This window comes from Apiospora kogelbergensis (assembly GCF_038363985.1).
Source record: "Apiospora kogelbergensis strain CBS 113332 chromosome Unknown utg000018l_segment0_segment0, whole genome shotgun sequence".
In the NCBI taxonomy this organism is placed as follows: domain Eukaryota; kingdom Fungi; phylum Ascomycota; class Sordariomycetes; order Amphisphaeriales; family Apiosporaceae; genus Apiospora; species Apiospora kogelbergensis.
This window is the reverse complement of record NW_027117435.1, coordinates 97,481-121,095: the sequence shown is the minus strand read 5'-3', so window position 1 is coordinate 121,095 and position 23,615 is coordinate 97,481. Positions and strand designations below refer to the sequence as shown.

The window sequence follows — 23,615 nt, the reverse complement described above, 5'->3', positions numbered from 1 at the left end:
CTGAGTCGGTAGGGAAACACGTCCTTGGAGCATGGGTTCGTTCGGGTTAAGGGACAGTCGCAGAGGTGGTACATAATCTAGCAGTTGCTCGACGGCTTGCGCCTGGGTACAGCTCGCCAGGGTGCTTGCTAGAGGATTGAGTGACGTGCAACATAGATGGTACGTATAGGTCTAAGAGCCCGCATAGAGGTCCAGCGAACTGCTACGATCATTGACCCTACGCAATCCTTAGAACATCCATGCTCTTCGTGCCCCGTTTTGAGCCGATCAAGTACATTAACGTTAATCCAGAACGGTGAACCAGATGAAGGAGCTAGAATACAAACTCGACATGTTGCATAGTCAGTTGAATGGAATCCTGTCAGAGCCTAGGATCATGGCCTCAGTCAATCAACCCACTAAATTTTAAGCGTTAACCACTGCCTGTCAAGAGTGCCGACCTGTCCTATGCGGGATTGCGTGATCGAGCCCGTTCGAACGCTCTTCTATCACTTTTAACAACACTTACCATCGCAAACATTAGCCATATTGACAACCGCACAATGGGAACAGACACCGAAAGCCCAGACTCATGCGGAGTCGACTCCTTCATCCTAAAAGTCGAATTTGATACACGAGAGTGCCGACACATCTGCGCCCCCACCGGCTCGACCATTCTCACACCCGACACATCACATCGATGGCCCTCGACCTACACCTTCTCCAAAGCATCCCTGAATACGCCTGCGCAACCCAGACAGAGATGCAGTACGAGCGTCCAGTTACGATGCATGGCAATTGCGCTGCCGAGCGCGCAAAGCGGCTCAAATGATTTCAGGGGTCGATTATGAGCTGGCACGCACGCCGGCAATGAATGCCCTACGCTGGGTATACTTTACGCCGATTATAAAGCCCAAACGCAGGACCTCGTCCGGTTCAAGGCAATCAGACTCATCGCCCTCGTTCTACGCACCCGAAATCGCCATTCAGAAAACAAGTAGATGCGATTCATGGCAGTCTACGGCATGGCCGACAGTTGTTACGAATACGATGCTAGCGAGGAAGAGGTGTGCGTCACTCCAAAGCCTCTGTCAGAGTCACGCCTTCCGCACCATCATGACGCTCGACACGTTCTCGACACAACCGATGAAATCAGCGCGATCTTGATGCAAAAGCTCGAGGGCTTTCAGGAAGACTTGCGGTTATACCAGTGGGAGAAGAGCCGTAGCTGTGATGAGTTACAAGACATGAAGAACGAGATGACGCAGGAGCTGTACATGGCCAAGGGACAGGTGCTGGAAGAGCTCGCGTCCGCAACGATGGGGAGGATGGAGGGGTGGAGGTGTGCCTGCCACAGCCGCCATCGGAACCCCGACCCCGACCGCCATCTCCGCGACAGCCAGGGTCTCACGCAGTGCTGGGGAAAGTGACGGAGGATGTGACGGAGGAAGTGATGGAGGCTGCACCAGGGACGGGGCATGTCCCGCGCTGACTGAGCATACTAGGTTCGGAGCCTGCGCGGCCGCCAGGCTCGCGTGACACAACGGGCTCGAGTCTTCCGCACGTCGAGGCCTAGATATAGTCGCGCTTAGATTGCGGGTATGGAATGCTAATGACATGATGCGCTCGAGTCGGGTGAAGCGGACCTCGCCAGGGACCTCGCCAGGGCACCTGCTGATCTGGTTCCAGAACCCATGTTGGCAAGATGGATTTCGGGCCCAGCTTCTCTTCGGCGTGTCTCGACGAGGAGAAGTTCTTGCGCGGTCTGGGGAGGTTGTGCAGTTGGCCCTCATGGCGCGGGGTCGCGAATTGGCTCTGAGCTTACGTTGCCCACTATTGCGCTAGTGCGCCATTGCTACTCTTCCGACTCTGCGCCCCTACAGCAGCAGGGACTAACAGTAGTCAGGACCGGAAACAGCCCGTGGGCGTATTCGAGCTGATGCAGCAGAAAGACACTACTGTATATTACTGGATAAATCTGGTTCCATTTGGACTCGGCGCACTTCGATAAGGGTACAATGAGAGACTACGGTTGTGCGGACCGGAATGGTAGTTTGGCCTCCCAGTATCATTTCTGCATACTACTCGGTGGGAATTGGAGGGACCCCAGAATGCCTCTTGGGAGCCAGCAAGTGCGCCACGCCCAATACTAATTAATACGCTGGTTGAACTCGTCTCCATCAATTCGTCGTGGGTCCGGTACCTGTCCGATGTCTGTTCAAGGTCATTGTGTGGCTGCCGACGTGAACTGCCTGGTGGAAACCAGGTGCGGTCCATCGCATCCATACCTCACTCCCAAGACCAATGATGAGCATGATATCGTTTCAGCGCATTCTTGGATTGCGGCCCACAGATAGCTTCTACTTCCAGCGTGTACAAGCGGACTGCTGCCGACATCGTTCATCTCCGACTCACCTTTACGATGCAGAAGGAATGTATACAAGCCAAGATAATAAGGATCACATAGAGATTAAGCCAACGCCAAGCAATAGCCAGTAGTAAGAGACCCTGAATCAATGTTGTACCTAAATGTGTATGTATATCTTTATATCAGTTGGTCAATGGGTTCATCCGCCTCGTCAAACCCTCCTTTCTCTACAGCTGCCCACTTGTCATTCATCTCTACGAAGTTCGGCACATGCGCCCATCCGCCGCCACGCCCCAAGCATCGCTGCCGACGGTGCGGATGGCGTAGAAGCGGCCCTCGGGGTCCCACTTGCGCTTGATCTGCAGCAGGCGGTCGTAGTTGGGCCCGAAGAAATGCTGCTGCCAGTTGGGCTGGCGGAAGTCGGCCTCGTTGACGTAGGCGCCCGACCCGGGCGTCACCGCCTCCATCTGCGGCACGAACTCGTCCGTGATACGCTTCTGCGCCGCCACCATGTCCGCCCATGGCGCCGCGTCGTCCCACGCCGTCGTCAACTGCATATGCACGCCCGCCCGGCGCCACGCCGGGTTCACCGCGTTGGCCACGGGGAAGGGCGCCGTCGCGTTGAGCGCGTCGCCGACCGCCAGCACGCCGTGCAGCGTCAGGTTCTTCAGCACGGCCTGCAGGGCGTCGTTGTCGTTCAGCAGCACGTCACGCGGGATCATGCGGCTGCCAAAGTTGTACTCCTCGACTGCCACGTGGTCGTAGGGCAGAGGGCCCATGTAGAGGTCGATGTGGTCACGGTAGCTCAGGGTCGAGTAGCTGACCTTGTGCGCGATGCCCAGCTCCGTCAGGGCGGCGATGAAGGGGGCCAGCACCGTGTCCCGGACGTAGTCGCCCGTCGCGTTGTAGACGGTCACGGGGTTCACCATTAGCACACTGCTGGCGACGTAGTAGACCACCATGGCGCCCTGGTCCGTCATGTTGGGGACTAGCGCGTGGAAGCGCGACACGGCCTCGTAGAACTTGTCCTGCGTCGTGGCGGCGGCGCCCATCTGCAGCGTGGCGCCGCCCACGTTCACGTCCGGGTGCGCGCGCACCGCCATCGAGGTGACGACGCCGAAGGTGCCCGGGCCGCCACCGCTCAGGGCGAAGTACAAATCCTCGTTTTCGTGGCGGGACGCCTATCTGTGAGAGCGCCGCCATTCGGAAGATCCACCAAACCATGTGCTCGGGACTCGGAACGACGATAGCCAACGGCACAGCACGGAGGTGCAACCTCAGGGAGACTGGACGCTGGTCAAAAGGAACTTTATCCGCAGCTAACGTTAGGCAGTGACAGCTCAGATTCGATCTGGTGTGATATTATCGTCATATTTATCGCGATACCTACAAGCAGCCAAACGATGGGGAACGTGGGGAGGAGTGTGGAGGGAAGAGTTGACATTACAGTTGACATCTGCCCTGACAGCGACAGCGAGGCACAGCGTACAGCGCACAGGTAAGATTGAGCGCCGGACTGTCTATCCCAACCTGGAACCAATACCGTAGCCAAATGTGCCGCAATCGTACTTGAGAATTGAGGGTCCGGGGGAGGGGGGTAGAGAGAAGTAAGATCGATAGGGCCAGCTCGGTTTGGCTAGTGAGATTAGAGGATACCTCTACTAAGGCGTAGTTTACTGTACAACTGGCCGATACAAGAAGACACAAGGGGAGACGGGCCTTGGATCGGACAATTGATCCATGCACCAAGTTCGTGAAGCGGCAGATCAACAACCCTTCGGCAAGAGGCTGAAAGGGCCCCCGTCTTCCGTTTGACGGTGTAGCCACAGCTGGGCGGGCCAGCAGATTGGGAAGATTCGCCGAGTCACAACTAGCCATGTCATTCTAGGCTTTGCAATAGTTCGCAGCTGGGTAGCATCGTTGTCTTCCCGGTAGATTCCTAGTCTAAAATGGCAGGAGAGACATCCCAGCAATACTAAAACATGCAATGCGGGTGAAGGGTTGTTGGAACTGCTTTGGGGAGTTGCGCCTAAAAACATACCTTCCCACCATGGAATCATGGCCCGATGTGTCAAGCCCTCCCACTCCCACTCCCACATCGAGTCGTCATAAACAGGCTTGTTGATATCGGAATGCATAGGAAGAAGAGTCTCCTGTATCATTCGGTCACACAGCGGAACTGCGAAGCAGCGAAGAAGCGAAGTAGGTAAGGTAATTGATGTAATAAGTGCTCGTTGGCGAACTCATGTTAGGTGTTTGGGGCTAAAACACTGCCACACCCACCCAGCCTAAAATAGGCTCAAGCACTACAGCAGCCTCTAACGCATTGACCCTCTGACGGGAGCAAGGAAGCGAAGTAGTGCTCGCCCAGAGAATAGAGTTGAACGGAAAGAGCTTCCGCTTCCTGGAACATCTAAGCCATCGTGCCTGCAGATTGCCTTGCCTGATGCAGCAACAGAGAAAGAGAAGAAGAAAAAAACTTAGATTGGTTCCCAACTTGACTCCATCCACATCTCAATAATTGTCGGTTCGCCTCCGCAATGTTTAATATCAGGAACTGCAGACATGATACGAGGTGAAGGGGGGGGGGAGTCAAGGTGTAAAATTGAAAATTGGGGGGGGCTTTTAATAATCCATCCAATTGTGGCCACTGCGGAAGCAATACCGGTCCATCTCGAATCTGTCTGCTCTGACATATGGGCCTGTTCCATCAATTGTTCCACTTTGTCATATCAACGCCAGACACTCTTTTCTACGTATTATATCTCAATCACCACATATGATATAATATAGGCCTATATGTATGTCTTTATTGATAGCCGAATCATCCACAGTTTGTATGGCCAAGCGTGTTTCCCTGTCGAGCGCAGTCTCAAGTTCGGACTTTTTGGACGTCAGACGTTTGGACCTCGTTGACACGATAGTCCCTGTCACATAAGCCTTAAGGTCATCCTGCCCCTCTTTCCAAGGAAGCCGCCCTCAAAACTAAGTAGACCTTGTCCTCCATTCATCATGGCGCGCCAAGACATGTTAACGTTACCTGTCCTACCTGTCCTACCTGACCTACCTGTCCTACCTGTCAACTTTCGAATCGAGCGGAGGCGGCCTACTACTATTTGCTTTCGCTCTTGATCCCCTCGGAGCCTCTTCAAATCGAGCCAGCAGCCAGGAACCGGCAGCTAGTTTCTCCAGCTTGTTCAACATCTCATGACTCGGCACTTAAACAGCCCGCTCACCACTTAATTCATGTTGGCGATCCCGGCTGAACTCCTCGGTGGTTTACATTGCTTCTTAGTTTTTTTTCCCTCTCTTTCGCGCTTCCAACCTCCCTCGCCTTCTTGGAATTGGTCAATGAAATACGAAACCAACCCTCCCCAAACATTCGGGCGACCTTTTGGGCGACCGGACGGTGTCCGACCACTGCAACCTTCATTAGCCCCGCCGAGTCTTTTGGACGTCCACTATTTATGCACGCCATGAATGGTGGCACTTCTTCAGCGTGAGCCCTCACTCGTCACCAGTCGTTCGCACCGATAAAGCGAAACACCTGCATCGGGCATGGCACACACACGCGAATCTCCACCACGTGTGAAATATCCGCGATGAACACAGGGATCTGGCCAGTCAGGGCCTCGACCTTCTGTGATCCATTCCCCTTTTTCCCTGCCCCTCTATGTGGCGTGCTAGGGGTCCATGCTACCTACCTATATACATGGATAGCTCTCCTCCAGGTGGAGATCCATCTCCAATCGCCCTAACAGCATGGAACCCAGGTGCCACAAAACTATCAAGGACGGAGAGTTAGTAGCATTCTTATGTTAATAGCGGCGTAATAATACTACTCAACGATCAGATACCCCTTCTCGTTCCCCCTGTAGACGATGTTGTATTCAAATGCAAACCTGCACAGTTCAGTCTAGAAGATCGCCTGAGATAAAAGTTGAAAATCTCTACGCCGGCGTAGATCTGAAGTATATTTCGATCCCTCCCTGCTGCTGTGGGCCTCACTCTTGGAAGAGAAGGGTCTAAAGTGTTTGTTTCTCTCCGAAAACATTTGGTTCAACTCGATCCTCCCTTGCCTTTTAATGGGATCTGCAACATGAGGTTGTCTACTGGAATTGCCCTACTCGTGAGCCTCGCGTGTGCCGCCGCCCAGGCACAGCAAGCTACTGGCTCGTCAGGCGCCGCCAATCCCCTGGCAGCGTTGCCGCTTTGTGCTGTAAGTCTTGGTTCTCTCGATACCTATGTCAAAGGTTGGCCTGTCAGTGTGCGATGAAGTCTCGCTTATACACGACTCCCTAGCAAAACTGCCTTCGCGCCGCCATTGTGCAATCAACATGCGCTCCTGGGAACCAGACATGTTTCTGCACCAACGTGCCGCTGCAAAGCAACGTCGAGGCCTGTGTGACGATTAGCTGTACCATCAAGGAGGCCCTGTTCACCAAGAACCTGACGGCGACCAACTGCCACGCGCCGGTCCGCGACAAGAGCGAAATGTACAACACCATCTCCATCACCTTCGGGTCGCTGTCCGGCTTCTTCGTCCTGGTGCGACTGGCCTTCAAGCTGTTTGTCCTCAAGACCGACATTGGTATGGACGACTGGGCCGTCCTGGCCACCGTCATGGCTGGCATCCCGAGCTCCGTCATCAACACGCACGGCGTCGTGCCAAACGGGCTGGGCAAGGACGTCTGGACGCTCCGCGACGACCAGATCACCAATTTCGGCAAGCTCTTCTACATCTTGGAGATCCTGTACTTCTCCCAGGTCTCGCTGGTGAAGCTGTCGCTCTTGTTCTTCTACATGCGCATCTTCCCCGGGCGGGAGACCCGCCGGCTTCTCTGGACCACCGTGGTGCTCAACTGCCTTTTCGGCATGTCTTTCTCCCTCGTCGCAGTCTTCCAGTGTTCGCCCATCCCCTTCTACTGGGAGAAATGGGACGGGCTCCATCAGGGCACGTGCTTCGACATCAACGCCATGGGGTGGTCCAACGCCGCCATCTCCATCTCCCTCGACATTTGGATGCTCGCGATCCCTCTATGGCAGCTGAGGTCGCTAAAACTTCACTGGAAGAAGAAAGTTGGCGTCGCTGCCATGTTCAGCGTCGGCACCTTGTAAGTTGCTTCATCACCCGATCCTCTTTCGAATGCTCTATCTTGTGAAAGGGGAACTGACACAACATTTCGCACAGCGTCACCATCGTCAGCATCCTTCGTCTCCGATCGCTCGTCCACTTCGCCGAATCCCGCAACCCTACCTGGGATCAGTTTGACGTGGCCAACTGGTCAACGATTGAGATCAACACAGGTACGGACAACCCCTAACGAAAACCCCCTACCTCCCCCCTTTCTCTATTAATCATTACTGACTGTGGTTTCACAAATAAAAAGGTATCATATGTGCTTGCATGCCCTCAATCCGCCTTCTGCTCGTCAGGCTCTTCCCCAAGGTCCTTGGTGGATCCACCAACGGGAAAAGTCAGTACTATGCGAGCAACGCCGAATACAACCGCACCAACCCCAAGAGCGGGACTAAGAACGCGACCCAGTCGCAGAGCCAAGGAGACGGCGACATCATCTACTCCCAGTCCTACACGATCGAGTACCAGAAGGATAACGACGAGGCCAGCCTGGTCCGGATGGTCGATCTGAGCCCAAAAGGGGCCATCAGCTCCAAGTCATCCCGATTCAGCAATGGGTCGTTTTAGACTTGGAACTATTCTCTTATACGACCTTTATTACCTTTAAACCTACCAATTTAAATATCAAAAAAAAGACAGACGATGTGGATTCACTACCCTGGAGCGAGTTCCACCAACCCGAGCTGACGGGCATCACGTATCCGTGCCTGGTCGGGCTCGGCTTCCTCGTGCTCGTACTGCGCCGCATCCTGGCCATTCTCGTCTTCTATAAGTGCATGCCCCGTGTATGCAAGAACATCAAGGAGGCGCTTTTTATGGGCTACTTCGGCCCCATCGGAGCCGGTGCCGTCTTCTACCTGGAGCATACCCGCCATCTATTCCCCAAGGTCGAGAAAGCCGACGAAGGGGAAACCAATCTGCTGCGTGCTATCGGTCCCGGTAGGATTTCACCACAACCTCCCCACTTCCTCCGCCCCCGACCCGTCTCCCCCAGACCGCCCGACTAACGGAACGGGCAGTGGTTTACTGGCCCGTCCTCTTCTCCATCGTGGTGCATGGCCTCTCGATCCCGGCCCTCAACCTGGTGTACCCTCACCATCAAGCTTGACAGCGCCAAAAACCCCTAGCCAGAACAAACGATGACATGTGCAAACCTGGTGAGGAATTAGCTGTTCGCGCGGAGTACGTGTATGCGGCGTGTTCACAGGACTCCACCAGGGTGTTTCGTATCATAAGCTTGCCTGCGATGACGTAGTAGAATGGCGTCGGCGAGACATTCGATTTTGCATGGTTAACGATGGACAAAACGTAGAAAAGCGTTGGATGCAGCGTGCCGTGTTCTCGTTCCACTGCCCCGTGCCAGCGTGCTCTGCATCCTCTCAGCGACCATACAGGACTCTCGTACCAACACCAGTGGCGGGCTGGCGGGTTCTCTCGTCCATGCCCGCCAAGCCGCCCGCCGAGGCCCGATGATGAGGCGTCCACATAAGGGTAACCTGACCTTTTTCTTTCCCCCCACACTTTCTTGGCCTTGTCTCCATGGCGGTCATCACCACGCAGGCCTGATGTTATTTACTGTTTTGTTACCTGCGCGCCCATCCGCGCTAGTTGTCCGGCACAACGATAGTGCGTTGGACGTGCCGCCATCCTTTCCCAGACTAAGAAGTAGGTGTCGCGGGGTTGTTTCTGGTTTTCTCACCAGCACTGTTTAGGTGGTGCATCTGCAGTGCAAATGGCCGGCGGATTCTTGCAGTACCATGAGCCTGGAAGTAGGTGTTTCTATTCCCTCCCGCCTCTGGGGCGCTGGCTAACCGTCTTTAGTCGTATCCATCCTCATCCTGATCTCGTTCTTCACCTTCCTCTGGCTGTCCAGCAAGATATCCGGCAGACTTATCCATGCCAGCATCATAGGCCCCATTGTCACGGGCATCATATACGGGCCGCCCCTCGCGAACATCCTCCATTCGGAATGGCAAGACACGTTCCTATACCTAGGCTTCATCGGCCTGATCCTTATCATCTTTGAGGGCGGCCTGACCGCGCGCCTCGACCTCTTGCGCGCCAACTTCACCCTGAGCCTCGTCGGCGCCGCCATCGGCGTTATTCTACCCATCGCCTTTAGCTACCTCTGCTTCCTCGGCTTCGGCTACGGCCTTCATCCTGGGCGCCGCCCTTTCCACTACCAGCCTCGGCACCACCTTCGCCGTCATGGCCGGCGCCGCCGACGCTGTGAACCTGTCTCAAACCAAGATCGGCGCCGTGCTGGCCAGCGCCGCCGTCATCGACGACGTTATGGGCCTTGTCATGCTGAGCGTGATCCACGACCTGGGGGAGCTAGAGGGGGGGCGGCGGCGTCAACCTTGGCTGGCTCATCGGCCGGCCCATTGTGGCCTCAGCGGCCATGACGGTGCTGACGCCGCTGCTCGGCAAGTTCGTCTTCGCTCCCGCCTTCCGCGGCCTCGTCGAGCACCACTTCGCCAAGTTCGACCACTACTCCAACATTGGCCTCATGATCCTCGTTCTCTGCGCCTTCCTGGCCATCGCCTCGTACGCGGGCACCTCGATTCTGTTCGGCGCTTTCCTCGCCGGCGCCTTCCTGTCCTACCTCCCCTCGAAGCACCCCACGGGCCCCTTCGTTGTGTTGAGCCGCGAGGAGGGCGAGCGCGAGAAGGATAAGAGCCCCACCTTCGTCCACACCTTCGAGTACTACTGCCTCGACTTCCAGCAGTACGTCCTAGAACCCCTCTTCTTCTCCAGCATCGGCTTTGCCATCCCCTTCCTCGGCCTGTGGCAAGGCCAGGCTATCTGGCACGGCAAGGCCCTCGTCGGCACTGTCGTGCCCGCGCACGATTGGCTGCACGCCCTCCACTCCCGGCGCCGGCGGCCCAAGGGGGGAGGCCCGTCGGCCGTGGACCCCAAGGCGGACCCGGCGGCCGAGAGAGGCGCGGCCCAGTTGCATCTCGTGCCGGCCTCGCTCCTGGGAATGGCCATAGTGGCGCGCGGAGAAATCGGCCTCCTCATCATCGAAATCGGATACAACAACACATCCTACGTGTCCAAGGCGGCCTTTCTTACGGGCGTATGGGCCATCCTGCTTAACACCATTATTGGGCCTGTTGCCGTAGGCATGATATTGAAGTACAAAGGGAAAGCTCTCGCCGCAGGATCTTGGGGTCTTGTTGAAGCTCCCAGTGTTGCTGGAGAAACAGGTGACAGCAGGGAAATGTCCATGGCTCCTGAGAGAGAACATGTCTGAGTGTTGAGGCGAAGCTTATAGAAGATCTAATTTTGTGCTTAGCATCATAAAGGAGTAATTTGCAATGCCAAAATGAGCATAGTCTAAGAAAAACCCAACGAAGCAAGGGTACAATCTTATTTCACGGCGACTGATCAGCGGAGCCTGATGTGTCGACCGTGCTTTCTTACTTTATGGCTAGCAAAATAAGATTGCACTCCCGCCTCATGCTCCGTCGCAGAGCATCGCCATTTCGTATAAGGAACGTTGAATTACTTGTCAGTATCTGAGATGCGTGTCTCATTTGGACGCCAGATCACACAACCAAGGATACCTTAGCCATGATGCAAGGAGGACAAGGCCCCAATAACAAGCCCGTGAATTCATCTGCGTTTGTTTGCTTCTCATATACCCCTTGACAAGAAGCAGAAAGGTGTCCAATTCCGAATCAGTCACCACGCCCCAGAGCAATTATTGACGATTCAAGACGTTTGATCTCTCTGTATTCCATAGGGCCTCTAGCACTGACAAGAGAAGATATTACCGATGAAGGGTAGATCAGCCAAGGGCATCAGTATGAGTAGCCTGTCAAGTATGGCCCGCGGCTTTGCCCAAAGAGACTAGTTGGAATGCTGAGCCTCTTATGCACTGTCTACACTCGCAAGCGAAACCCTACGTAGTCTTGGTTTGTTCCAGGTTCGTGGTCGTTGGCCCTATTGAGCCTATGTGGTAGTTGATCTCGAGCTCCGTGTACCTGAGGCCAGGTCCTGGGTAGCGCGAACGATGAACATGTCGCCAATGAAACTGCGCCGACAATTAGCCAGACAGGACTTGTTCATCCGGAAGGCGACAGACCAGAAACTACAGGAGGCATAGTTGGAGCGTGAAATGTTATCCTTATTACGATTCGCGGCAAGGTCTCAGTACGAGGGCGGCTGTTTCAAGTGGATGGGATTGATGGTGGCAGGGATGCTGCGTCGTGCGGGTCCTGCGCCTCCGGACATGCAGGTAAACTGGAACCTGTTACCGCTCCTCCGCTTACTGACCCAATCTGGCCTCCACCTGCTCATCCTTTACACCCTATCAAACCTATCCCAAAAGGCCATATAGCTGCGCAATTCCACGATGACAGACAGGATTGGGAAGGAAAATACTATTTCCTAATTGGCACCTCGACAAGGAGACTGGTTTTTGGCAGCAGCTTCGTCCTAACCGAGTAAGTATACATCTGTGTCTCGAGCCTGACGAGGTAGTTTAACGTTGCTAGTGAACATATCGACCAGGTTATAGCCTTAGGTCCTAGGGTTTGCCGAAGCCTCACCCACTTCGAATTCATCTACCAGGACGTTGATTACGGCGCGCATAACAACGCTGAGGCTCTGACCGAGCGTGCCATCGGCAGCCTCGCCTCGGCGTGTCCCAACCTTACCCGAGTCGCACTCCCCGGAACATCCAACCTAGGGGACGAGTCACTGCTGGCCTTCTTCTCGAACTGCTTCAAGCTAACTTACCTTGAGATCACGGACGCCTCGCGGAACGGAGGATCTAAGGTAGAAGGAGCGGCATTCGAAGCGCTCCGGGCGAACGTGAACTGGGCACCTAAACTGAAGACGTTGCGCGTTGTGGACCGAGCGGATAACAAAGTCTTTATGAATGTTATGCGGGAGCTTTCTAAAGCGATGCCTAGTCTCACGATTCAGCTTGTTAGTACCTTGGAGGATAAGAGGTGGGGTAGCTGGGACTTGTCAGTATCGCACAGTACGTATAAGAGAGGGCGGAAGCAAAGCATCTTCGCCTGACTGGAGTCTACGTTCGTCCCAGAAAGGGTTCCACAGCACTGACAGACTTTAGCTTGTTCAGCGCCGCTCCGGGTGAATTCACGCAAAATTTTAGTATGGTGTTTTTTCTTGAATCGATTTTACTGTCAATGTGCAGCTATCAATCAATCTATGGCATATGATGAGAGAAACCTAACCTTGATGAGGGCTTACGCTGCTCGTGAAGCACACGACCCACCCGTCATGACCTTGCCGCAACTTCTCCCTCTCTATCATCGGTACGCACGAGCCAAGACCTAGATAGCCTACGAAATTGTTTCTCCACGACTGTCATATCACTCCCAAAGGGGGTTCATTCCTTTTCGTTCCTCAAGTTTAGAATAACCGTATGTAGCAGCATCAAGTCCGTTGAATAAAGCACGTGAACCCTTACAGTTCAAGTCATTCGTCGCGCGCCGGAACAGCCAATGTAAGGCCTAGTTATCCCCCGTAGACATCGAGAAGAAAGGAATCCTTCTTCTCAGCAATATGTTTTTGGACAACACATCCCTCAGCATTGCAGCCTTGGTCGCAGCACCGCCAGACAAACCCTTCTGGGCAATCCTCACGACGCCAGTCCGTCATGACATCGATACTATGAGGGTCCAACTCAACCTGGTCGTCGTCAGGGAAGGCATCTGGATCCAGCTCCAGTATATCTGGTGGCTCATTTAGCAGGCACTCGAGCCCATGGATTGGAGCTGACTTACCATCATGTAATTTGCAAGATGTCACTTTGTTGGTGATTACATCAAAAGTTTCTCCACACGTCGTACATTTCTCATATTTCGCCCAGACCCTGGGCCCTTCTCGCTTCTGTTTCTTGTTTCCCAAGCGTGTCCCGGCGCTGCCATCGGTGGCACGCTTTTGAGAGGGGCCTGGCGGCCTCCCGAATGATCAAGCGTAGCACCGCTTCCTGGTGGCATTCTTTGGAGCTGGCGCACATCTCTTTGACGACCTTTCGGAGCGTCTGCAAGTCTAGCTTGTCGATGGCCTCGCCCAGCTGTGCGCCACTGACTTCCTCCAACCGACCGGACATGATGATGCTTAGATTGGTAGGAAATGATGGGGATGGTGATGCTTGCGGTGGAGAACGTTTTCGGGCGCTTTGTAGTAAAAGGGTCTTTGCTCCCTTGCGTTCCCTAAATTAGCCAAGTGTGTTTCATTTTTGGGACTGGTCAGCTGACTCTGTCACTGAGCAGGCTTACCGGCCCACGCGCCACCAGAGAGAGAACATCGTGAGCTTCACTCCAGAACAGTCACTTATAAATATCTCAACAGCCACGTATCATGTGGGAATATTCGTGAGTGCAATCTCTTCATCTTCTTTTTCTCTATCTTCAAAATACCTCAATTCCCAGATAAACGCATGGACGACACCATCAGGCTGGTCCCTCCATTCTGCTGCAAAACACTATTGCTTTAGTCGCGACACGGTGTTGTTGTTGTTATATTCTTTAACGCCTAGGGAGCGGCGAAGTCGCCCCGACCTCCCGAGGGGTATGGGACGTGCTCTGTGTAGTATACTATATATGTACACGCAAGAGCATCTGCTGCCTTGTGGTTTACTCCGTTGGACATCATCACGCTCTATTCCGATACTCTGTCCTGTCCGCTCGTTGGCGAGCGCCGTGCCTCTCACGGCAATCATGTTGAGAAACGCCGCATCCTGGGCTTTTAAATGTACCGAGAGGCTTCTGCGGCACGGCAGACTACAGCACCATACAGTCCGATCCAAGATACGGAGGAACAAGGCAAGCCGTTGCGACTGACAGCGTCCCTTGGGCCACTCAGCGCAGGACCAAGGAGCAGGACTACGGAAAGCTACGGGCGAGGAGCAGAGCCAATTCACGCTCCCGCGCGCCAGTCGCGTCACATTGTTGGTCGTGGCGCACTTGCCGGTTCAAAGTGGCACTGGGAGACCGAAACAACTGTTCTGGTTCGGCCGACCGTAGACCGAAATTGAACCGTTTTCGACGTATTCGCAATGGAACCAGAAATACAGTGGCATACTGCACTCTCCTTTTGCTGCCGCATCAGCTCGAAGACTCTCATGGGCTGTTTCCGGTCCTAACATTTGTTGGTCCCTACTGCAGGGTGGCTAGTAGCGCGACTAGTGGGCCAGGTCCCCTCTAGAACGTACCGTCATTAGCGAGGCTAGTTTGCGACCCCGCGCTAACTAGGACCAACTTCTAAAGGCATTCAATGTGCTAAGTTGCATTTCCCTCGTACATACACAGCGGTACACCATAGAGCTGCAAGACAGAAACTAGAACGAAGGAGATGCTGCTTCTCTTCCGGACAGTCCTGCGGCCTTCCCGTTAGCCTCTCAATTGCTGCAGTCTTTTTCTACACGTATATACCACCAATGGTGAGCAACTGTAGTGGCTTAGCACCCAAAACAGCTCTACATGATCGTATTCAAGAGCTAGCGGACGTTTTGTTGGCTATGCTACCTTAGTGTACTAATCCGCGAGAGAAGCTTAGGTTCTATACAGTATCCTACCACAGCGATCCGCCGACGTCTCTGTTCTCGTGGGCCTGATAGCATCCCGCCGCTACGTTGCACCCTCGATTGTCTGCGTACCGGACCCGAACGTCGAGCACGACGCGTTACATTTCCACATCGCTGCAGCTCCTCCACTGCTGCGAAGACCTAACATGCGACGCACGTCGACTCTAACCGCGACGAAAGAAGCATTCGCGAGCCATCCTCCACCGCGGCGCAGCAAGCAGCAACGAGTCGCTGGCAGGTCCAAGCCGACGGACCGATCTAAAACCAACTCAAGCACATTTTTTTGCTCAAACCTGGTATAGAGTGTATCTCCACTCTGGACCTGTTAGAGTATATCAGATGCACTATGACCCTCCAGTCTTTCCAATGGATGGGAGAATCCTGGTCACCCCCTGCAAACCAAAGACATGGTTAACTACTATAATATTGGCTCTTCTGCGAGACCAGGCTCTCCCAGTTCTCGAGGCGCGAATACGACAGAGTGGCGGGGTCGAAGCTCTGGAGCCGAGCGTAGAAAGACCACGATTCAAACTTCTGAGGAAGGCGTGTGAAGATGCTGATATCCTCGTCGTTCTTCATCAAATATTCTGTCTTTGTCCATGTAGATGATGGCTGTGAGCTGCGGGGTGGTTCGATGGAGTTCACGGTGTCTCTTCGCTGCCTCCTCTTTCCCTACGCTGAGTATAACCGGGCGCAGGGGTGGGCTATACCATGGTGAGAACCAAGATTGGTCTGTCATCTCTATATTCTGTGATTTTGAAAGACTCCTCAGTAAGACAATGAGGGATTGGAACTGTGTGGGGTAGGACATTAGGGCTTGAGAAAGACCCTTAGTTGCAGTTGTTCCCCAGAGCGGGTTGGTTTCGTGGTCCGTTGGTAAAGGCTTGCTTGACGGGGTGGTTGTGGGGTAGCTTGGTGAAGCGAAGTGCATACTGGTATGCGAGCTTCGTATGCCTGCATTCCGGCGGGAGTAGTGCGGCCTCCAGTCGGGGCCGTCCTGTAGGCCACCGGCGTCGTCTCACCGGGATGACGAGGGCGAGGACGGGCGGGAAGATGGCTTGCCGCCGCCGTGGACAAGGCCGGTGGAGAAACGGAAGGGCGGCCCATCGTATAGCAGCTCCGAGGAAGATGAGACCCGCCACTCGGCGCCTACCCAGCTATACTGCTCGCAGGCGTGCCTGTTAGGCCTCAAGAGGGGCTGGGACCTCGACGACGGTTGTCCGAATGTGCAGACGCATCGTGTCGCGGGCGGAGATGGCTTTGCGGCACCCTGCCACGGCCGACGAGTTCACGCGCCGGGTCAGTGAGCAGCTACGCGACAATCCATACAGAGGTTGCTTAGGATTAGGTGGATGGGGTAAGAGGGGTGCGACAGGCGTGCTGTTCAAACTGGAACTTCAACCATACGGCTACACCTTTGTTGACAAGGGCACACTGTCGGGTAGCCTCGAGCGGCTGCAGCACGAGTGCCAGGTCTACGCGCGGCTGGCGACGCTCGAGGGCTGGGTGGTGCCTGTGCATCTGGGCCTGGTGCACCTGGATCGGGGCTATGTGCTACCGGGCGGGAGGAGGGTGGTGCACATGATGTTCATGCCATGGGGCGGCGAGAGAGCGGCGGACGCGGGCATGGAGGCGGCGGAGCTGGAGGCACAGAGGCGTCGCTCGTCGGGGGGCTGTGTGGGCGGCGGGGGTGGACCACGGCGACCTGCGCGATGCCAACCTGCTGTGGAACGTGGAGCGCGGGCGTGTTATGGTGATTGACTTTGACCAAGCCGTCGTCCGGCCAGCGCCCAAACACCGGCAGGTGTCTGCGGTCAGGACGAAGAGGAAGCATGGTGCGGATCGGCTCGAGGGTTGTTCTCGGAAGCGTGGCCTGCTCTACAATCGTCGCAGCCGGCGTAGATGGCGCAGAAGGAAGCTTCGGGGCGTATGTCGAGCTGCGAACAAAGAAATAAACTCAATACATTTTGGTACCTTTATCACGTGCGATGTGAAATATGAAACACAAGTTGGCGCCAGTGCCTTAGAGGCCGCGTGCTTTCTACCGCCGTCCCCTTTGCCGCATAGCCTGTTGCGCCAGGGCGATCATCGGTTGGTGTTTTATCAGCCGTCTCCTGGGGGCGACCTGCTTCTGTCATGGCTTTTTCAACCCGATGACGCGGATGACACGCTGCACGCCTTTGGTTTTTGGAATAGAGAGGAGAGAGCTACTGGAGATACTTGCTGCATAAATCTTTACGTGGTTGGTCTGCCCGGGATCTACTTCGCAATACTTCCCTAGCCGAGCCACACTCAGCAGGTCCCGGCTCCTCTAGGCACATCGACAGTCAGCTCCTTTCGCACTTTTGGCAAGTGGTCCAGTAGAGCGACTGCGTTACCTTGGAACGGCTTATGACTAGAGTTCGTCCACCCTCTCTCGTCCTCGTCCATCTTCTGCGAACGTCTCGTTAGAGGACATGCAGTGCTACTAATGTGGCAGCCGTACCTGTGTATCTTCAAGAAATGCGTCTAGTTTCTTCTTGTAGTCTCCCAAAGCAACATTCGTGTTAATTTGTTGTACCTTGTGTAGGCTCTCGGAGGGAAATGAGCATCTCCTTTGAGCTTCGGCAGATGCCATCGGAGTAGATTTGAGCGAGGGGATCACTGAAGAGTATCACAAAGACGGCGTGATACTGTACAGTCGCGCCAATCAAAGGTACGCGAACGAAAATGCTGTCCTATATACGTATTTTCGAGTCCTTCTGTCTTGCCAGCTGCGGTGCTTGAGAGTAAACCATGTTCTAGCGCGCGGCTTTCGCCTTGCTTCTATTGCGGATCAATGTGGAATTGGATCACGGCGATAGAAACAGCACACGGGAGATATTGGATTTCCAGGTGGGAACCGAAGGGCTGCACCAGCTGCACCGCTCCCGGCGCCCATGGGGCGTGATTGCAGATGCCGGTTGGGTGAAGATGGCTTCGCCTGGGTAGCTGCTGTTCTGATACTAGAACGCATTTTAGCGAGAATGACTTATGGCCCAGCTAGCCTTCAGCGCGTCTTGACGAGGATAAATTCTTGCGCAGTCCAATGAGGCTATGGATTTGGCCCGCTAGTCGTGCTAGTGCGCCATTGCTCCTCTTCCGACGCTGTAGTCCAACAGTAGGGCCAACAGCACTCAGGACCGGAAACAACCCGTGAGAGTATTCGAGCTGGTGCGGCAGAAAGACAGTACTGTATGGTACATCAGCTCAAAACCTCTCAATTTCTGTTTGGTCCCTACTGGAGGGATGTAATACATTAAAAGAGTAGCTATGGCGCACTAGCGATCCTACTGTAGGGAGCCAGGTCCCTACCATTAGCGTGGAGCCGGTTCGCGATTAGGGCCAATTGCCCAATCCTCCTGCTACGCAAGAAATTATTCTCGGGCAAACACGTCGAAGAGAGGCTAGGCACGAAATCCATCTTGCCAACATGGGTTCTGGAACCGGATCAGCAGCTACCCTAGCGAGGGTCGCTCAACTCGAGCTCATCATGTCATCAATGTCATCAACATTTCATATCCGCAAGCCGAGCACAGCAAAACCAACGGTGTGGCGTTCTTGAGTCGCGACGGCTGTCTTTGTCTTCTTCGATACATGTCTGGAACCATACAGTCCTCTACCTCGCTTGAAGCTTAGCCTGTGCGCGCTTTATGTCTCCAATGAGGCCTTCAGAGATTATCAAAGGAAAACGAACGGAATCAAGATATTATATAGTACCCGGAATCGGGAGTTATAATATAAATCAATATTATTACGTTTAGGTCCACGGTGGAAAAATGCGCTCGTGAAGAGGTGGTCCCGGAGGGGGTGCTTTGCTTATGTACTGCTCAACGGGATCTGGCTAATTCTGAGTGCCGCCTTGAGCAAAAGTACCATTGCTGCGTGGGCCACCTATCAGACCATTAGAAGAGCTGGCTAAAGGAGGACATAGAGCCAGAAGTGTCGCGGCCACCCTTGGCCTCTACTGCTGCCATCAAAGCATTTACTTGGGTATCTGTAACATCGACGGTCAGAATTCTTTGTCCCATCCCCAAGAAAGGTCGCTATTCCCATCATTGTCTTCTTCCTCAGCATCAATGATCAACTAACGTACCGAGATCGAGCACGTATGTCGTGGTGTTATTGCAGATTCTAGCTTCATTGAAAATGGGGATCTTCTCGGCGAAGCTTTTGATGAGGCTCTCACCAGTGCGATCGAGCGATTCGATCGAGACCTGGAACGACTGGACCTCCCAAGCAGCCAGCCCATACAGCTATATTACCACAGGCCGCCCGTCGGGAAGGCCGTTACGCCGCCAACGATTGGAATGCGTTCATACAGAGCACGCAACGGATCGATAACCCGTTGCCGGCGGAATTGGTGACGAGTGGGATGCCTGGATGGCTGAGTTGCCTGACCCCAATGACCAGTACGTCACGGATCCCATCGTTTACTGGTTTGTACGACGATTCAAGTATCCCAGACTATCGCAGATGGCGCTGGATACACTAACTATCCCTGCTATGTCTGCTGAGTGCGAACGCTTATTTTCAGCCGCTGGGAGGCTTCTCAATTCATCACGTAGCAGCCTGGATATAGTCATTGTCAGCATGTGTATGACGGTAGCTGAACGCGTGGAACAGGATGCCTTAGAACAGCTGGCATACAGTGACCAAGTCGCACGTGTTACGCAACGGTTAGCGGAAGGGGAACCGCGGCCCGGATCACGTAATAGGGGTAACGACGAGGTTGACGATAGCCCTGAATAGCTTCATTGACGCACACCAAATCCACCTGGTGTACTCCTGATTTACACCTAATACACGTACACCCACCCAGCTTCGATTTTTATTAGTCAGAATCAACCAAATCCACCTTGAACCCTTGGTGTACGTTGGTGTGGTTGTTTCCAGCCTTGCTTAGGTGAGTATATGGTCTTTCAAGACAATGAGCGGGTACATAATATGTTGTCTCTCAAGCTCTAAGCGCACTTCCTACATGCAGTCGTAGTTCACAGACGAATAAAATGTTTCCTCTCCGGGGTAGTTCCCCCATTGATACCGTCGATGAAGTGCGTAATGGACGGAAGTGTGCACGCAGCACAGCCATCTTCTCCTGTGGCTGACGAGAGCAGCCACCCCCTTAACCCGCTTCTACCACTGTGCAATATTCATGCTCTTTTGGCACCCGAGCCGAACAACCATAGCTTCCATACAATGGTCACAGTCACAACAATCTACCTTCAATACAGGTATTAGACCTTCATTTTCTATATTCTAACCGCAATTTTACTGCCAAGGCCGCGAGGTTTCTTTCCCGTGCTCTGTAGGATGTCTCAGTGCCAGCTTGCCGAGATCTCTATCCACTGCGGTTTTGCATGCAGTTTTACATGAGCTTACGGTCAAGGCCACGATACATCACGCAGAGGCCTGTTGTCCTGTTAGCTAAAAGAGTATCTTACGAGGCGGGTAATTGTAATATCTTCAATCCCAAGATGGCTGTTCTGTGTTGTGGAAATCCAAACAGACTCTGGATTGATTCCCAGAAAACCTTGGAACTGCCTCCAGTTTGATGACTACATAGACTCAGTGGAATATTTGGTGTGTATGCGCCTGTCATGCTCCAACATCTAATGCTTTGGGCCATACCTGCTATAGCCCTCTTCATACGACTCCTTAACAGCGTGATCATCTTGCCAGCGTTATTGAAAAGACGCACTGTCTCAGCCATAGATGAAGGAGCTGTTAGTAAGTCAGTGGCCAAATACGACAGCCTTGGGAACTGGAAACGGCCGATAAAAGATTGCGAGATGAAGCGACTCATCGTGGCTTTGCATAACTACATAACAAAAGCGGGAAAGTTCGTAAAGATGGGCTAGAAAAGAAACATTAGGTGCCTCCCCTAAGCTGATCCTCTCGTATCGGAAGGTATACGTAAGCCGCTAGCTTGCAGATGCGATTAACGGATTGAAGATAAAACAGAATTCATCTGTTCTCGCTGCGAGTAGACTCTGCAGGCGACAAGTCAGAATTCAACCCGACTTGGGAAAACCTCACAATTGGCGGCAATCCGAGCACCCGTTCACGTAGCTGTTGAGCCCTTAGTTCTAAATCCTCTTCTGTTGGGAGCCCGTTCCTGAAAGCTTCGCAGCGGGACAGCAGTGGAAGCATATTGCTCAAGCCACTGGCTTTGCGAAAGGAACCCTCGGGAACTCCAACTACTATACCCAGCAACTGAAGGCTTTTATAGGGATTCCCGGCCGGGGGGTGGATAAGTTTGAGACAACAGCTCATCTTCCTGGCCTCCAGCCATCTGGAAGAGACGGCGAAGCAAGGCCACTTGGTAGAGCCTGGCCTTTTGCCCTTCTTTATCCAGGGTGTCTGGCTTGTCAATAAATAACACTTGGCATTGTCCAACAATGCGCTCAGCCGTAATTACACGGACGAAATCTGTTGCCTCTTCTAAATACAAGCAAGCCTGGATCAGGAGTTGCGCAAACAATTCCTGTATTCCTGAAGATGACCGCTATCACTGGTGAGCTGTTTGATCAACTGTAGGCCTCGGGGGCCAGACTTACCTTGATGTCGCTGACCAAAATACTACTCTCGAGTTGAAGCTGAACTTGCGAAAACCCCGGGTCGCTTCGGTAGATCGGTGCTAATTGTCTGCCGTACTTCTCAATGCCCCAAATAGCATTGGTCCGGAAGCTGTGTAGTGCTTTTGTCTTCACTCCTAATTCTCCCTGGATGGAGGCGAAAGTTACTAGCGGCTTCGCTACCGCGGCGTCTTGGTCCTCCCATTGAATTTGGACAGATCCTTCGCGAAATACATCCGCAGCTTCAGTCGTTACAGCCAGCTTGCAGAAGCGAAAGTTTGCTGTAAATCCTATGAAATGAACGCCATGGCGGCTCCCAAATGTCTCTTTGAGCGATGACACTTCGTTGGTAGGGTAATAGCAAGGTTGCCAGACTGGTTGGGGACCTTCGAGTGACGAACTTTCTAGCGTAGAGATCCGACTCGATGCCTGCTCCATAATGCCCAGCAATATGGGAGGGCGGGAGTGGGATGAATGTGTAACTAGTGAGAAACACAAAGGATGCAAGAGAGTGCGCTGCCGCTATATCAACTTGCGGTCGAAGCTTAGACGACTTCAGGGAAACATAACACAAATTGTTGAATAACGCAAGTGGCTGGAAAGACAGAAACTGCTGTAGATAGTAATGATGCTTTAAGCGGGTCTCATTTTCTTTCACACATGACAGATTCCGGCTGAACCGGTCGTAAAATGCGGGGTAATGTCCCAACACATTAGCCGGATATAGGCGAGACATGATCCTATATTGTCACAGAGCAAGTATATAGGCAACCAAACAAAAAACCCGGAAAGCTACAACTTGGCGGAAATTGGCAGCAGTCAAAGAGCCCGTTCGTATAAGGTCGAAGACACCACCGTCAGGGTCGTCGTTATGGAGCCCGCTATTACCGGTTGAACCTGTTTAGTTAAGAGTTCCGGCCTGCGTAGGTCAGGTACTTTCTGAGTGGGCCAGAATAGTGGGTTCCTTAACTAGCTGAAAGTTTCTCATTCAGTTCTACACTGGACCGTTTCATTGCTGAAGGATGTGTGGTATTGTAGAGCCACTGGCGGTCTTTCGCTGCCTAGACGTGAACCATTCAATGGCCCTTTTAAACGCGCATACGGTCTGCGAGTGTCGCGCGAAGAAATGCATCTGAAGAAATCCGAATTAGGACTATCGAATACTACCCATCCTTCTTCTTTTAACATTTCTAATTGGGATGTCTGGACGGCTGCATCGCGATCCGTCTGTCGCCTTTTCTCGACGAGTGATAGGAAGTCAAGGTGTGCAGTCATGAAGCATAAATCTTCGGTGGTCAAGGAGGTTCGAATAAGGTCTGCTTGGGGAGAGGTGCTGCTGGTGTATTCCAATACAATAGATGCTTTTTTGGATTCGAGTAGTCGATCAAACACGTATGCACCAGGCTGTGTACTCATCTGATATCCTTCGTCCGGCAATATCTCCAGGAAAGGTTTGAATGCATGCGAAGTCGCCCATGCAATTCTGCAGGCATCTAGACTGGCTCAGGAACGGGACAGTCAGTAGCGCACCGAAACCATCCAGCGTCTAAATTGGCGAGCCAGAACCAGCACCGAAAGGAGGGCTGTTCACGCGCGGGGGCGGATGCGCTGCTAGAGCAGTTCGGGGGTGGGGAGCAGCCAATCCAGAACTTGATCCTAGCCCCGGTCGACCTCGTTCTGCTGACCTGGCTCCGAATGGAGGACTGTAGGACGTAGAATGCCTCTGAGCCAGAATCTACGCTAGGACACGGTGGTACGTCCCGCACGTAGAGTCCGGACTGACGGCAGCTGCAGATGAGCCGCTTGCTCACGAATAGGCCAAAGATCCGAAATCACATGCTGTCGGCCGCCTTCGGTGCAGGCTCACTTCGACCCTCCGCCATGTCTGCTCCCAGTCAGATGCTGCTAATAGGCTCTTGCATGGCTATGCCTCACAAGTCGTGCTTCGTCCAGAACTTCGCCTCT

The 23,615-nt window shown here is 53.6% G+C and overlaps 1 protein-coding gene across 1 annotated transcript; it reads right to left on the bottom strand.

Moving 5' to 3' along the window:
- Positions 1-21,298: 21,298 nt before the first annotated feature.
- PG998_015001 (uncharacterized protein) lies at positions 21,299-22,088 on the bottom strand (the record flags this gene model as incomplete). Its single annotated transcript, XM_066881817.1, has 2 exons — positions 21,299-21,580; positions 21,633-22,088. The coding sequence occupies 2 exons, from the start codon at positions 22,086-22,088 to the stop codon at positions 21,299-21,301; spliced, it is 738 nt and encodes a 245-aa protein (XP_066723164.1).
- Positions 22,089-23,615: the final 1,527 nt, after the last annotated feature.